Source organism: Falco naumanni, chromosome 8, assembly GCF_017639655.2.
Source record: "Falco naumanni isolate bFalNau1 chromosome 8, bFalNau1.pat, whole genome shotgun sequence".
In the NCBI taxonomy this organism is placed as follows: domain Eukaryota; kingdom Metazoa; phylum Chordata; class Aves; order Falconiformes; family Falconidae; genus Falco; species Falco naumanni.
The window spans coordinates 23,145,778-23,162,098 of NC_054061.1; the positions used below are offsets into that span (position 1 = coordinate 23,145,778).

The following is a 16,321-nucleotide window of genomic DNA, read 5'->3' on the forward strand; positions in this document are numbered from 1 at the left end:
CCGGATTCCCCAGCAGAGGAAAGCCCAGCTGCCGATAAGGACCTTGCAGCAGTGCCATCAGTGACCCCCACTGCTGTTTGCCCTCCAGGAAAAGGATCACCTTTTCTCTGCTGGTTTCTTTGAAATTCAAAACCGGTTAAAATTTACAGCATTTTCCCGCTTTTAAAGCTCTGTTCCCATTTCCAGCGATCCTCTCCCGTGGCTGGGACACAGCTGCATGCACACCAAGTGGTGCTTTCCCTCCGCTGCCTCCCCGGCCCAGCACCACCAAAGCTCCAGGGAGGAGCACGGGAAACCCAGGAGCGGCCCCAAACAAACCGACAGGCTGCGGTGCTGCCAGCAGTGGTTAGTGCTCCCAGGGCTGAAGGTCCCAGGGCGAGGGACACAAAGATGCACGTTATGTGGGAATAATGGTAAACAGCATCTCCCACCTGCCAGCAGCCAGCTCTGCGACCACCCACCTCGTGTACCGCGGGACGCAGAGAGATCAACGTCGATTAAAATGCACCGTAGTGGCAAAGCAAACACAGAAGGACATTAAGATGCAGCCCATAAACATTTAATTCACAGGTAAACCTGGAAAATAATTAGTGTTATTCTTCTGAATGTACTGCAAGTGGGATGACCTGGAAACAAATAAAGAAAATAACTTTTTTTTGAAAAATGAAATAAAATGTGGTCTTCAAATTGAGGTTTTTATACTGTTGAGATCAAAAATGTTTGCGTCAAATAACAGGAAGAGATGCTTTGTAACCGTTGAGGTTACACAGCCAACAGAGATTTAATCAGCTCAGAAATCTGAATGTTTGTATCTGCTTGACTTCACATCCAAACGTTTCACGTCAGGTTTCCCCACCTGCCCACCCAATGACACAAGACATCGCCAGTAATAGCTCTGAAAAAAGCCGGTGTCATAATAAAATGATTAAGCCAATTACTTATAACCTGAATTTACAGAAACAGTCCCAAAACTTGTGATACCCAGTCCCACTGGCTGGCAAGCTGCCAGCACGTGGGTTTTAGGGCAGGTCCTACCACCTTTAGTCTGCAAAAATCCTTCCCAGTTCAGGCTTGAAATGCAAGCCTGAGCGGGTGGCAGCGGTGCCGAGGCACAGGGCTTGTCCTTAACCCCCAGTGGTACCTGGCGGGGCTTCATCCGTGGCTGGTGGCTCTGCAGAACCCTTAAACAGACCTCAAAAGAACGGATAAAATCACAGACAGGTTTTAAGCAAAACGAGATGTAGGTTGTTCCCCTCACTGTAATTTTAGCTCTATAATCAATCCTAATTATTAACATTTCTGAGAAATGCAAAAAAAAAAAACCAACCCAAACCTCTATGTCTGCATTCATTACTCACAAATAGATTATTTTATGATTAATTTAAATGATTCACATACTATAATTAACATAAGCTCTACAGTTAATTGCTTCTGTGCAAATTTGTTTAATAATCAGAGTAGAAACTTGACAGTCATTTTTTTAATCGCACATATGCGACGAATGTTTTATATCAACTGCAGTTCATCAGAAACAAATACACAAACACCTATTTCTCTGAAGACAACCCGAAGCAAGTAAACTTTGATAAAAAGGATTTAAGTTTATTTTTCTTTGTAGTTGCAGGAGCAAGGATGCTACTCTGGAAGGACATAATATTGTTAAATGAGATATTAACATGTAGTACTTTTGTGACTTAGTTGATCAAAGCACACTGGTGCACTGTAGAAAGATGAATTATAAAACTCATCTAAAATTGTTATTATAAAAAAGTTTATCATCTTTAATGTTATCATTTCTTTGTCAGTTACTCTAAGATAATGCAGCTGAAGGGTACGTAACCTTCTATCGCTTCAAACACTCTTACCATTTTGCTGAACTTTTTGTACGCCTAGTAACAAAAAGGCTTGATTTTGTCCAGCAATTAACAGTAAAATCTGCGGTAGGTCAATATTGGCATACCGTTATTTCTGCTAACATTGCTCAGAATCACTTCCACTGCAGTGATGACATTACCTGGTCTCTCCCTCTCAGTCTCCTGAGGATTAATTCTCATTTATGTTTATAAATACACTGTTTTTCAAATATTCCCCCTCCTCCCTTCTTACCAGAACTTAACCAGCTGCCTCAGGCTTCAAGACATGACTTAAAAAACCAAAATCCTCTGAGCACCAAAATAAGACTAAAGCTCTGTTACTGGCATCACGTACTATCTGTAATATATAACCAGACACTTTCTTTTCCTTACAGCTCAACAGTCAGGCAGCGTTGTGAGCCGAGGGATGTGCAGCATCGCAACCCAGCCGCAATACGCAGCCATCCAACCTGGCCCTTCTGTGCCCGCTGCAGGGGGAGCTGAAGCAGGATTTACACGGAGAACACACATTTCCCACTGAATTACTACTTTTTTCCCCGGAACACGGACAATTAACACAGCATTTGGGCAATATCTAGCACAGCAGGGCAAAATCTAGGAGCCCAAGTGTGAGACGTGGATTCTGGCCTGCTCCCTCGGAGTCTCTCCGATGCATGGCCGAGCTCAGCTTTCCTACATGACAGTGTTTTTCAGGGGATGTCTGGAAAATTGAGCCTTGAAGTCCAGCTGGGGAATAGCTGAGCACAGCTGTGCCGACCTGCCCAGCTGCAGTTCCCTACGCTCACCTCTCCATCACTCACACCACAGCTGGGACGGCTCCGCTGCCTATTCCTGACCTTGTATGTGCAAATAAAAGGTCTAAAAATATAGAGGTTGTCATGGAAAGTTTGGTTTTTTTAGCAGATAGCATCACTTTACCATCTAAAATATCAGTACATCTGGAAAAAGACAAACACACCAGAAGAAAACTAAACCAGTATATTTTAATTCTACAAAACTGTATAAATATTTAAATGTACAGCAAAGAGTACCAGTATGCCATTTCATAACCGTTACAACATTTAAAATGTGCAATTCTTTATCCACAATCTACTTTTATAACTCTAATTTAAATTTGTCTTCCCAGCACTTATTCAGGAGCTTTTGCAAGCACATCCTCCAAACTACCCACCTCAGTCTTTGGCTGCTTCGGTAAACACCTGAGCAGAATTCCAACATATTTCAAATAAACTGTGTATGATCTCAGGGTGCCGTGGGCTTTTGGCAAGGCACTGCTTTGCCAAGCTGTGCTGGATATGTGCTCGCGGAGAAAAAAATAAAAATAAAAATACAAGGGGGGTGGCCACGTGTCAGAGCAATGAGTCTGGATGGACGTTATTACACGTTGGAGGGTAAGCATGGCCCATGGGAAGCCACAGAAGTGTTAAATCACATTGCTGGTGTTTGCTCAGTGCCGTCGGACCAGGTAGCGGCTCGTGGCGAGCAGCAGGTTACGCATGGTGTGGGCTCACCAGCTGTGCTCTGACCTTGCGAGGATCACCTGGCGCGAGGCTCTGCCCAGCACCCCCACGAGATGCAGCCCAAGGGCACAGGATCAGATGAGATCTCCCATTTCCAATAAAATAATAATAATAAAAAAAACCAGAACGTGGTTTTGCAGCTTTTCTTCAAAGCGCTATTCGTTCCTATCAGAGTGCAAGAACTCAATAAATCCTCCTGGCGACTGGGAAATAGGTATCGGCAGAGAAACCCATCTGGGTCGATTGATCCAACTGCCTATTTCAGTTCTGGGGTCGTACCTGGGTTCCCTGCCTCCATTCATCACCCGAAGGTACCAGGAGATCGAAAGGAACTTTTTACAGCATTTATGGTTCAACTTGCTCTTCAAACCATTCGGTCTGCCAATGCCACCTAGCATTACAGCTCACTCCCATTTCATCCAAGCCAGCCTTAAAAAACAGGAGAACCAGCCACACTTTTACAGTGAAAACAACAAATACTCAGCACTTGTAGGAGTCTTTATATTTTAAACACATTTTGCAAATAGAAGTCAATCCTCCTGGCAACTTTCTGAGATATTGTATAAATGGGGAAACAAAGTCCAACCGATGCTTTTTGGCTGTGGTCTGTTTGTGGGTACTGAGCTTCTGACACTCACCAACAGAGGCAACCGAACGAGCTATTTTAAATTATTTTAGCCCAAATTGCTTGCCAAGGCAACACCTGAATTCAGCAGCAGGAGGAAGGGCAGGGACCCAAGTGCAGTAACTTACATTCATTTGCCAAACCCCATCATTTCCCACCTCTGATGCTGTATCTGCATTTAAGGCACCCTCACCATCACCACCGCACGCTCCACAGGTGAGGCTTCGTGTGAGATTCCTCTGCAATGAGACTCATGGGGCTTCTGTATCCTCACCGAGGGGGTAAATCCAGGATCCACCCTTCAAAGCCCATGGAAAAACTCGCCATGACTGGAGTGAAACCGGTACTTCAGTGCTTTTTTCTAGGTCTGCGCATAATTTCTAAATGGCGGGCCATCCTGCTAACACACAGAAGACCTAGAGCAATACTTCTGCTCTGGCTGTGAGGGATGCTTGCCCCTAAATAAGTACCATCCAACACAGAGGCTCTTCCCTTCCTTCCCCCCCCAAGCAGGGACACAGCAGGGCAGGCACTAACCATACCCAAACACTGCAAGCTTCCTATCTTAGCCAAGGGATTACACACTTCATAGGAGTATTAAGCTTTATAGTAATTCTAAAGAGAAATATCATTTTATTCATCTTTTTTTGAGATTGCACCTCAAAGGCCAGACAGCTGCATTTGCCATCACCCTCCAGCTGTGACGTCAAGAAGCCCCCGAACAGATGGCACCCCCAGCTACCCCCTCCTGAGGCTCCTGGATGCTGCAGGACCTTCCACAACACTCGCTTCTGCAGGGACATGCAGAAGCCAAGTGCCTGCCCACACGACTTACCGGCACAAGTGGCTGTGCACGTGGTGAAAGCCCTTGCAAAGGAGAAGAAGAGACAATTTATTCATTTTTTTTCTGCATGGAGACTGGTGTCTAAATTTTTTCATGGTGCCTGCACGCTCTTTCTGTGAAGCAGCATTTCAGCCTTCTCCCGTTTCGCCAGCTTCTAAGCCATGTTGTGTTCCTCTGTGGCAAGCTGAAGGTGAGAACTGGAAGTGTTTGACCCCACTGAGCAGGGAGGCTGGACTAGATGAGCTTCCCATGTGAGTTAATCCGTGATACTCTAGCTCCCATGCATGCACAGCAATCACTTTTCCAATTTCATATCCTTCTATTTTTCATTTAATGATGTGTATCAAGAAAATATGGATGATCTATAAATTTATAATACATACATATATGACACTATTAATCCGTAACAACCAGAGCATTATACAGAAAATACCATAATTTTTAATGACCTAGTGCATAAACAGACCTTTTGAGGAGCTGTGAGTGAAATAATGGGAAACCATTTCACCACTTACCCGTGCTGGAATTACGCTGTGGCTGCTGCCCTGTGATTTAGCCCCTGTGGCCCCTCTCGGCAACGGGACGTTACAGACTATTGCCAAAACCCCTGCCCAACCCATCGTGCAACAGATGCATTTTGGGGAGTGCATGCTGCTGGGGTCACCAAAGGAAATGCCACCAGTACATATAGGAAATGTCACCCTTACGTACAGGACCCTTCCCCACACCCCACCACAGGCCTCAGTTCCTGCGATACCTCCGACACGACTGCGTGTCATCAGCACGTTTTTCATAACCATGCTAACAAAATGATTAAGCCACAAAATTATTAAAAATAAAAATAAGCATCTGTCATTGCTATCGAAGCAAGAACATCTGGGCCCAGAAGGCAGAGTCGATGCAGTTTTATCCTCTGTGCGTCGGGGATCCAGGGATGAAGCTCTGGGCTGTGTCCTGGGTGGGATGCAGCTATGCACTAATGCTTAAGGGTAGCAGCTATGGATCGAGTTCAGACTGACTCGCGGCCTCCAGTGGTCTCAGAGGGCCAGTGTGTGGTGCCTCCACCTGCAACCCCCCCGCAGCTGCCCCGGTGTCAGCCCCAGCCACTTCCCTTCCCGCAGCCGAGGACAGTCTCGCCTGCGCTGCTCTGAGGTACCCACGTGCATCACTCCTCCTAAATGCTGCTGCCGTTTTTTGCTGTTGCCTCATTTGATTTAATTTCAATTTCTGAGTGCAGTCGTTGCTCAGTTTTGCTGCTTTTTCAAACAACAGGATCCTTTATGGTGGTTTTTTTGCCTGGCACAAACCACTAAGCTTTCCCTCTGTCTGGCAACATTGCTGCTCAGTGTGGTTATCCACCGAGTCCCACTCGACACGGGAGAACAGCAAATATTCCCATCACGTTGCCAAGGAAGACCAGCACCAACACATCCAGCTCAGGAGATGCCTGCCAGGATGGTTCCCACTGCCAGTTAGCATCATAAGGCATTTTATATTGGGTTACTTCTCCGCTGTGGTGTGTGACACACAGAAAACACTCTCCATCCCAACCTCTTTGATGTAGGGTTTAGAGAGGTTTCTCTGGAACCATTTTTGAAGCACGTTTGTGTTGGTAACAGCACGTTTTGATTTATAGACTCAGATGAGCTTCTTCTGAACAGTCCCAGGTTTCAAAGGGGCACACGGAGACCTGCCACATCAAAGACCCCCCCCACACACACACTGTGGCTTTGCTCCGACAGCCGGTGTTTGGAGAGGGCTTCAGCACCACTGTCCTCAGCAAGGAGGAGGGGAGGAGGAGGAGCAGGACATCCTGGCCGAGGCAGCGGGTCTGCACCGACGTCAGGCACCCAGGGTCATGTTGCGCAGCAGCCACTGCTGGGAACGGCCATCACCGCACTCCCTCATGGTGGGAACCATCTTGTCCTCCTCCGACGGCTCATCCAGACACTGGTTGCTGTTGATGTGCCTCAGGGTGAGCTTCTGCAACAGAGAAGCACAAAAGTTGCAGCAAGATAATTAAGGCTGAAAATCAGTAAGCGCATTTTCAGTCTTATTTCAGTGTTATTCTAGTCACTACACAAGACACGGGACAGGTGCTCATCCCTGGGTACCACTCACACAGCTCTACGGGATGGCTACCACGCCACCGGCCACTGCACGGGGTGCCCAGCTCACCTTCTCACACCTGGCCAGGCAACCTGGGGACGGAGCGCCTCTGCCGAGCCCAGCAACAAACCCGTGCAACAGAAAAGTACAAAATAAGTGCAAGGAAATATTATTGTGAAGCAACAGGATTAAGGAGCTTAGTCTCCAACAACATGAATGCATGTGCATTTCCAAGCAGGGCACTGTTAGCTCAGAAATAACTGCTGATGGAAATAAATCTGCTAAGTATTACACAAACAATGGCAACGCACAGATGAAAATTCTTTTGTTTCCAATACATTTTTTCTTCTTTGGGACATCTGTTCCTTTCTGTTCCTACCACATGACACCGTATGTCTGAGGAATGGGAGGGTAGAAGGGGACAATAGGAAATAAAACTTACTTTGAAGAAAGAAATCATCTACTGTTTGAAAGCATTGGGAGAACATGTTCATGAAGAGATCAAGATTAGTTAAACATGAAGCTGGTACTTAGATAAAACAAGACAGGCACCTTTGCAGCTGAGCAGCAGGTGATCTCTCCATCACTCCTCCAGGGTTCATCGGGGGGGTGGGGGTGGGGGGGTTTACACCCAAAATCACAGCAACTGAGCACACACCTGAAATGCCTTTGCCATATATGAAGTGTTGCATTTACCAATATACTATTTCTGAAAAGGTCTGAAAAAGCAATGAAAACTGTATTATAGGCAAATCTGCCCGTGCACCTGTATACAGGTTAGGTCACCGCCGCGTGCCTGTGACGGTGGTGTAACCCACACAATGAACCACGCGGGAGCCAGGGGAGCGCAGTGCTGCAGATCCCGCTACGGCGGTGGTCCCTGTAGAGCTGAGGATGCAGCTGGATCTGTGCTGGCAGGGCTGGGGCCCACGTCACTGGATGACCCCCCCCAGCCCAGCCCCCCTCGCTGCCTGGCCAGGGCTCCAGGCCTGGTGGGCAGTGGGGTTTGCTCCAGCCAAGCCCTGCCTGGCTCTGGCACGGCACGACGGCTACGCACCACGGCCAGTGATGGCTTTGCAGCTTCGATACCAGCTCAGCCCTTCCAAAGCAAACACCTGGGCTTGCTACAGCACCTAAATCAGAAATTCATGATTTCAGCCTTTGTTTAGTTTGTCCCTCGGTGTTTTAAAGCTTGGCTCCTCTCCCCCACGGCTGTAAGGCCATGCCACAGGCTTGGCAGGGCAAACCCAGCATGAGCACCCATCTCCTACCGCAAGCCCAAGAGCTCACAGGCTTCGGCTCCCTGCACAGACCCGCTCCTCTGTGTGCTAAGGCAGAGGTCTGCTGCCTGCCGTGGGACACGTCCTGCGCCCGCCTCACCGCCCCGTGGATCTCATCGACCCTCGCCTTCCATTCCTTTTAAAAATGGCCAACAAGCTACACGGGTTGGTTCATGATCCGGGTACAGCTGTCCCAGGAGGTCTGAGCTGTTGTACAGCAGCTCCACAGGGATTATAACCCTGTATTATATATATATATATATATACACACACACACTATATACTACATATATAGTGCATATATAATATATATACTATACTACATATATAATGTACATATAATATATATACACACACTATATACTACATATATTATATAGTGTGTATATATAATCTATATACACTACATTACATATATAATGTATATATAATATATACACACACTATATACTACATATATTATATAGTGTGTATATATATAATATATAGTGTATATAGTATATATATAAGGGAATGGGTGATTTCTGGACTGAGCTCTTGTTTGCAGATCCTCCGGTGGAGCAGAGACCGATTTGATGCCAAACACCATGCAAAGGAACAAACGGGGGAACAAGGATGGGTGGCAAAAATCCCGCAGCCTCCCGGCGAAGGGAGAAAGGCAGACTCCAGCCTGCACCAGCACAGCCCGACCCGCAGCCTTGGAGGAGCAGCACTGCAGAGCTCTCCCAGCCAGACAGCGGGTACCAGGGCGGTGGAGGCTGCTCGCTCCACTGGGCACACCCATGACTACTGATACTACTATATCACCATATAAACAGCACTACTGTAATGCAAAGTTATGCAAATAAGGAGTCATTTTAGCAACTAATGCCTCTGATGCGGGCTCTGTGTACCTTCATATTTTAAAAAAAAAAAAAAAAAAGGAAAGAAAAAAGGCAACTATTGTCTGGTGTTTCAATTAAACTGCTGGGAAATGCTCACATGGCCAACAGGCGACACAGTTTTACTACCCAAGCATATACCTGCGCTATTGTGCTGCAGAATTTTACACCACAGTTCATACCGGATTGCCATTTCACATATTAACACTCCTAATTTGTATTATGAATATTCTTTCAACAGCTTGTCCCTAGAGATTCGCTCCTCAGTTTAAAACAAACTATTATGCAATTCTCGAAGAAAAGCCTGCAGATATTATAACAAATCACTGAGGGGCCATTTGATATGCATTCAATGATGAATATAAGGCATTTTTTCCTCTAATTATAAGAGGAAAGAATTAGTAGTGCTAACAGAAGTAGCTTGTTTACTAAATAGCACTGCTCAAAGCATCACTGATTCTTCACTTATATTGTTTTAAGTGCAATTAAGCTGCTATCATTTTCTACTATAACCAGAAATGCAAACAAGTCTATAAATGCTGCTGTTGCCTCCATCAGCTGTTCCCTTTTATTCAGTGTATAATTTTGTGCTAGATTACCATGTCATTGGGATTTTCAACCGTCTCATAATTTTTTTTTTTATTTCTGTGTGCTATCATTATTTACGCTATTATAAAAAAGGTCTCGTTTGCTTGGAAAACAATTAATTACTAGGCAATATGATATTCATACGAGCCAGCCTAAAATTTTTATTTTACTCAAACATGAGAACCCACGCATGGGTGCAGAGCTAGCTGCACAGACACGCAGATGCATGGGAGCAAGCTCTGTCGTTTCCCCGCTCAACAAATGTATGCAAATAACAGCTCTGATGAGTGAAGACTCTGAATACATTATGGCAAAGTGATGGAGCACAGATCCTTTCCTCCAGCACTGCTTTACTCTAGCGGGCATTCTAGAGATTGGCAATACCAGCAAAAGTTCTCGGCTTTAAAAAGTGACTTTTGTGAATGAAAGACACAAAAAAAGAAAAACAGCAAAATGTTGTTTCTAGCAGAAGAGGTACTCAGAAAATAAAAAACGCTGTTTCTTGAAGTAGCCTCTGCAGGGAGGGTCTGAGCAGGACAGGACATGGCCCCATGGCCGTGCTGCCCATCATCAGCGGCAATGCACCGGCTGAAACGCCGCATCACCCCCGAGACCCTGCCAGTGGCCGTCACGAGGGGTCTGCCACTAACGAGAGTCTCTCAGTTTCAACAGGATGCGTTTGGACGGGAAGGTAACACCACTTGGCTGGGGAGCAGGTAAGAAATGAGAGCAACTCCAGCTTGCACCCCTGGGCAGGCGCTGCCCCATCACTATCCCTTATATTGCCCAGCAAAACTGCCCGGGAGAGAACGGGAGCCGGCACAAGGTTTTGATTCCTTCAGTGATTAATATCTCAAAAATCATCTGCTGATGCTTTGAAATTCTCCTTGACTAATACCTTTAGGGTTGAATTACTTAAAACAGAGAATTTTCAAAATGAAATTTCAAAATTCTGAAAAATAATCATGCAATTGGCATTACATATGTGTCTCGGAATAGGGACCAAATCTTCAGCTATGACAAACAGTAATGATCGCATTGACATCAATAGATCAAGGCAGCTGAATTAATCCTAAATTAGGCATAAATAATGATAGCTAACAACAACTAATATTAAATAACAATAATGAACATTAAACATATATACTACCATATATCCATATAATCATCTGAAAAAACAAGAAAGGAAATTCAGCTGAGTTTAATAGGCAGAAAATGGAAAAGCATTTTTCTGGGAATAGCTTGAACTGTTACATGCTGTATTTGCTTTTTAATACCAACCTCCAACTGTTTATTAAAGGAAATAGTCAGTGGGGCTGTAAAAAATCTTTCTAAAGACTTCCAGCCTGGTGTAGTTTCTTAGCATCCACATCTGCAAGGGGCTGCCATTGCAAACCTCCACAGTGGGACCATGGGTGCCATCCTCTATCCTGCTTAGTGTCAGGCAGGACTGCGTGATTATATGAAGAAATGTATGGGTCTGCGTGACAGAAAAACGGTAAAAGTAAATGAAACCAGCAAAGACAAAGACAAACAAAGGAAAAAGCAATAGACAGTTTGATTAAACAGCCACAGCAATGAACCAGATACAGCTAAGAGCACTCCTATGGGAATCACTAATGGCTAATTGTGCCTGTGAATGTTCTGGTGCCAAATTGTAGGCAAATTGTGCTAGCTTACACCCCCCTCCACGCACATAAATAGGCATAGTCATGAACTAAGCTTTAGCTTCACAAAAAATGTTCTCGCTGCTCTGCTCTGAGGGACTGGTCCACTTGAGACCTTTTGTGAATGAAAGACACCAGCAATGAGACCACATTGAGAAATGTAAATTCACTTTACATTTTGCAATTTAGACCCAAGTGTGCCTCTGAATCCTCCCCCCGCATCCATGCTGCCTAGTTGCAATCACCATTTCCCATTGCACAGCAAGGTTTGGGCAGGGACTGTGTTCCCGCTGTAGTAACACCCTGTAATAATCATCCTGAAGCCTACTCTAGCATTACTAAATGAAAAATATAATGAATTAAACATTTCCCTATAAGAAGACAGGAATTTTTTTGCCAACTATGATTTCAGACCTTCCTTTACCATGCCAATACCAGGCTGTCTGAGATGGAGGAGAGCTTTTACTTCCCTAAATTCTGCCTGAAGCTGCGGCAGCCAGCTGTTGGGATCACCGTGGGTGCCCAGGTCTGCTGCTGCCTGGGAGGCTGGGGATGCTCCGGCTGCTGCCCCCTCACCCTCTCCTGCTCTGTGGTTTTGGTTTCGTAAGGGAAAAAGTAACGTACATATAAAGAGGTCACTAAAAATATCAAAAATAAATGTCCTTATAATGTCACTTTGAGTAACCAGTGTGAGCATCAATGCTTGGGTTTGTTTCATTATGCATTATTGCTTCATGTTCACTACTGTCTGCTATTCTTTTGAGGGAAAACAGAGGTACATAAATAAATTACTTTGAAATGTAACCATCTCTCTCTATTGCACATTTCTATTGTATTAAATGTCTAAATTTCTTTAGAATCTAAAGTAGATTCTTCACATGGGTATAAATAGTACTAAGCTGTGTAATTGGACCAGACTCTTTTCCCTGGCCCATGGGACAGCAAGTTTAACTTACAGCCACCAGCAAGGCTGCACTGACTTTGGAAATTCTATAGTAATGGAAGCAAGAGATCATTTGTCCCCTTCCCTCATTTTATTAAGCACCGCTCTCTTAGAATTAATAAAAAACCCTGCAATATTTTCCCTACTCATTTTTTAAGATCCAGGTCCTTTCAAATACATAGTAACAAGGCTGCAATTTATCAGAATAGTCAGATTACCGGCCATATTTTTTTGTGGTAGAAGTTGGTAATAAGACTGCAATTTATAGGGATATTCAAAACTCAACCGTAAGCTCTTATGCTTTTAGTTCGACTATGCTAACTCCAGTTGGCCCCATAACTTTAAGAACAGCAACAGCCACAAAGCCTGCAATTGTTTGAAGGATGCAGACCAGCCAATGTGACACTGATGATGCAATATGTGGTTACATCAGTGGTGAACAGAAATGGAAAGGGATGCTGAAGTACACCCAAGAAGCAAGCCAGCTGTTCACTTTCATTGTGTCCACGTGCTCATGAGCTTCTCCCCCACCAGTTTTTACACGGTATCTTGGGGAATGTGGCTTTTCTCTATCGATGTCTGTATAAAACACTGGCAGCCTGACACCGTATAGCAGCTACCTGAACAAACAAGATTGGCACGTTGCAGTAGTATCTAGGGAAAGGCACTAAGGCACGTCACTTTTACACAGCACTGCTAGAGGGGCGAGCGAGAGATGAGCTATGCGGGGGGTTGGTACAGCACCTTCGGTCCTTACCAAACTTACCTCGAAGCTATATTCCCATTTACCAGCGTACTGATGGAAGGGGGGGAAAAAAGGAAACTGGAGTCAAACAGCGACTCAAGAAACATGTGAAGACCCTCAACTCTTTGTGAATGCAGAGTCAACAGCTTTGCACCGACACTGTGTTTAGTGACAAATAACAGTAATTACGCAAGATCAAATCCTGACATCGTTATTCATGCATGGGGAAATGAAATATTTTCTATCAGATGTGATGTACTTACAGCATTATTTTTTTTCCTGTGCTCACTTGTGTGTGTTATATATTAGAAGAGTTCATCACGCTTTAGACACTGAGATTTGCCTGATGTCAGAGGGACACGGGAGGAGTCTCCAGGTGGGCCAGTCCGAACCTGGACACGCTCCGCACAGCTTTCAACCTCAACTTGATGGATTTATTTGGCAGCCAAACACCAGCTTTATGCAATCCCTGCACAAATACGTCCACTAACAGCAGTGCCTCCAAACGGGGGCAAACCAAACGAATGACTATTTGGCAGAATTGGGAAAACAGGTTTCATTAGACAAGCAAGATCGGAGCAACTCCAGCTCCAGCCCATCATAATTCCCAGGTCTTTTTCTGCTGATCTGCCACCTTGTTTCCCACCACCATTCCAAAGCAAACAGCACTTCTGCATTATAAATACGTTATAAAACACTTGCTGATTGGAAGCCTTTGAAAGCTCGGAAATTCTAACGTGGCACATCCCATTGCCATGGCTGATTTATAGAGCTGCCCTTGCGAGGTAATGGGCGGCTTGAGAAAGGGCCAGGAATCTTAATGTGCTGCTCAAGAAATAGGAAAGAAAAGCATTACAATTCAATAATGGGGAAAAAAAAAAGAGGAAGGAATAAAAAAGAGAAGAAAAAAAGAGAAGGGAAAAAAAAGAGAAGGGAAAAAAAAAAGAGAAGGGAAAAAAAAGAGAAGGGAAAAAAAAAGAGAAGAGAAAAAAGGATTTCCTGCCAAGATGTAAACACATTCAGAAAAAAATGTTTTCAAATGCTGTAAACTACTATTGCCTGAAGTATTAAAAGCCATTTTGCATTAGAAACAGAGAAAGCCACCCAGACTCGGGTACCCCTCCTAGAAACAGCTCCTTCGGCGATGGGCAGGCTGTAGCTCATTGCTGTTGTTGCTCCTGGTGACAGCAGGTTTCTTTATTTAGTGTTCCCTTAAACCCAGACTATACCATCAGCATGTTGTGCCTATAAGCGCTTCTTTTTTAAACTATATAAATATGAATATCAATATTGGGCTTCTTTTTTTCTTCCACAGGTACCATGAAAAGTAATTTACCCCACTGGGTTAAGGAAAAGACACAGCTCAGTGAAAACTGCCGTGCAGGAGGCAGCGATGGACTAAAAGGTTTAGGCGACCCTGTGGGGCCAGCCCTGGCAGCCCCAGAGCTGCAGCCGCTGTGTGTCACCTCTCAGTCAAGCTGAAAACCAGAATTGTGGAACAATCTCTTTGAACAACAACCAAAAAAATCACTTCTTGATTGCAAATGGTTTTGGTTTAACACTGACTTCCATTTTATGTGGGTATTAAAAGAGAATGCGTTATCTGATTCTTTTAATTCAGGGCTTTGCAAAAAAAATATAAAAATTCTACTTGCTTTTTAAGCTTGATGTAAATATTGTCCATATGGCAGATTAAATAAGCAAGCAAAGCTCACACAAAGTGACTCGAAAAGCTTTTCTTCTTACACCGGCTCTCCACTACTCTTTTCTACATTATTTTATAGCTGCACCCATCACTCAGGCTGGGCACCGCCACGCTGCTGCCACGGCACGTGCACCCTGCCCGCGGCTGGGACAGCTCACTCGAAATCCGCCGTGCCCCAACCGCCACCGCAGCCCAGCCCCCTCCTCCCAGCCAGACCAGTCGCGCTCCGGCTCTGTTCTCCCACTCAGCAGAGGGGTCACACCACTACATTTTAAGGTTGTTTTTTTTTTGGAGAAAGATGGAAGAATAGCACAGCACTCTGACAGTTCACCAAGGTATGTGACTTCCCAATAATCCCTGCAAATACCAACTTAAATGTTTGCTTTCCTCAAGGTAAGAGCATCATTTGGGAGCTGTAACTCTCCCTTCCATGCCGGGTAATTTATCTACCTTTTCCAATTTTTAAAACCATGTCATTTTCCTCAGTGACATGAACTGTGGCAATCTGCTAATATATAGTATCTCCTTAGTCACAACTGCTTTTGCTCAATAAAAAAAGTATTTAAAGCCATTTCTGTGGTGTTTTGTTTGGTTTTTCCAAAAGCTGTACAAACCCTGACAAGTACTACGGTATTTATATGACCTATCAAGACCCCACCATCATTTTAACTCTACAGGACATGATGCAAACTACTCTGTTCCCACTCAATAACTTTGCTGACACGCAGTGACCAACTGATTTATCTCAGTTATCAGCTGATTTATCTCAGTTATCAACTGATTTATCTCAATTAGCAGTTATCCAACAGGTTCATGACAATTTTATGCCATACAATTCACACAGGTGTCCTTTTTTTATGATATTAGACACTTTGGAAAATCCCACCCATACGTCTGACTTACTCATCCCTAAGAGCAGATCCTCTGACCAAGGATAATACAAACCCGCACTTCAGAGGGAAGAGCAAAACCCATGTTTCCAGCCGCCCGGGAGCCCAGGAATCCCGGTCACTGCTGGAAATGCTACTTCTCCCTCCAATGCTGAAAAACAGGTGAAGTTCAGCACAGAAGTGTAACACCTCTTGGCTGTGCCCATACCTCCTCCCATGGTTTTTGGGGGTTTTCTTTAGGAAAAAAAAAATATTTGAGATTAATCAAAAAAATTACTTTAGAATGGCTTCCCGCATATGAAAACCAGGTCTCTTCCTAGTTTATTTGACTCGTCCCAAGGTAAGGGTAGCCACAGGGCTACAGTGACCATCTCTGCAAACTCTTTTGTATTTCCCAGTATTTTAATCCTACTTCATTCCCCTTGGGATCTCTTCCTCGCCCTCTTTCTATTTGTGTCACCTGTTGCACTACAAGAGCTCAGGGCATCTAGCACCCCTGAAGGCAAAGGCCCAGGGCACAAGCTGGGGTTGATATCTAAACTCCCTCAGCTCGGCCACTGCAGCTTAGTTTTGGACCCAAAATGAAAAATGTCTTGTCCTTTCCTCCGGTAAACCGTTCGCTGCTCTGACAGACCGGCTGGTACCTTCTC

The 16,321-nt window shown here is 44.7% G+C and overlaps 1 protein-coding gene across 6 annotated transcripts in view; it reads right to left on the bottom strand.

Annotated features, from left to right (window-relative positions):
* Window positions 1–2,848: 2,848 nt before the first annotated feature.
* GALNT13 (polypeptide N-acetylgalactosaminyltransferase 13) overlaps window positions 2,849–16,321 on the bottom strand; it is a 158,158-nt gene continuing 144,685 nt past the window's right edge. For 4 of the 6 annotated variants that reach the window (XR_005829422.1, XR_005829425.1, XR_005829423.1 and 1 more), the window contains exons 13-16: window positions 13,098–13,127; window positions 11,003–11,201; window positions 7,042–7,081; window positions 6,729–6,846 (exon numbers count right to left, since the gene is read on the bottom strand). Coding sequence is in view for 2 of the 6 variants with exons in the window: in XM_040604589.1 (XP_040460523.1) it covers window positions 11,016–11,201; window positions 13,098–13,127 (216 nt within the window). In the remaining 4 variants the exon portion in view is untranslated. Of the gene's footprint in view, window positions 6,847–7,041; window positions 7,082–11,002; window positions 11,202–13,097; window positions 13,128–16,321 lie in introns of all 6 variants that reach the window. The other 2 variants (XM_040604589.1, XM_040604590.1) reach the window with 2 other exon arrangements.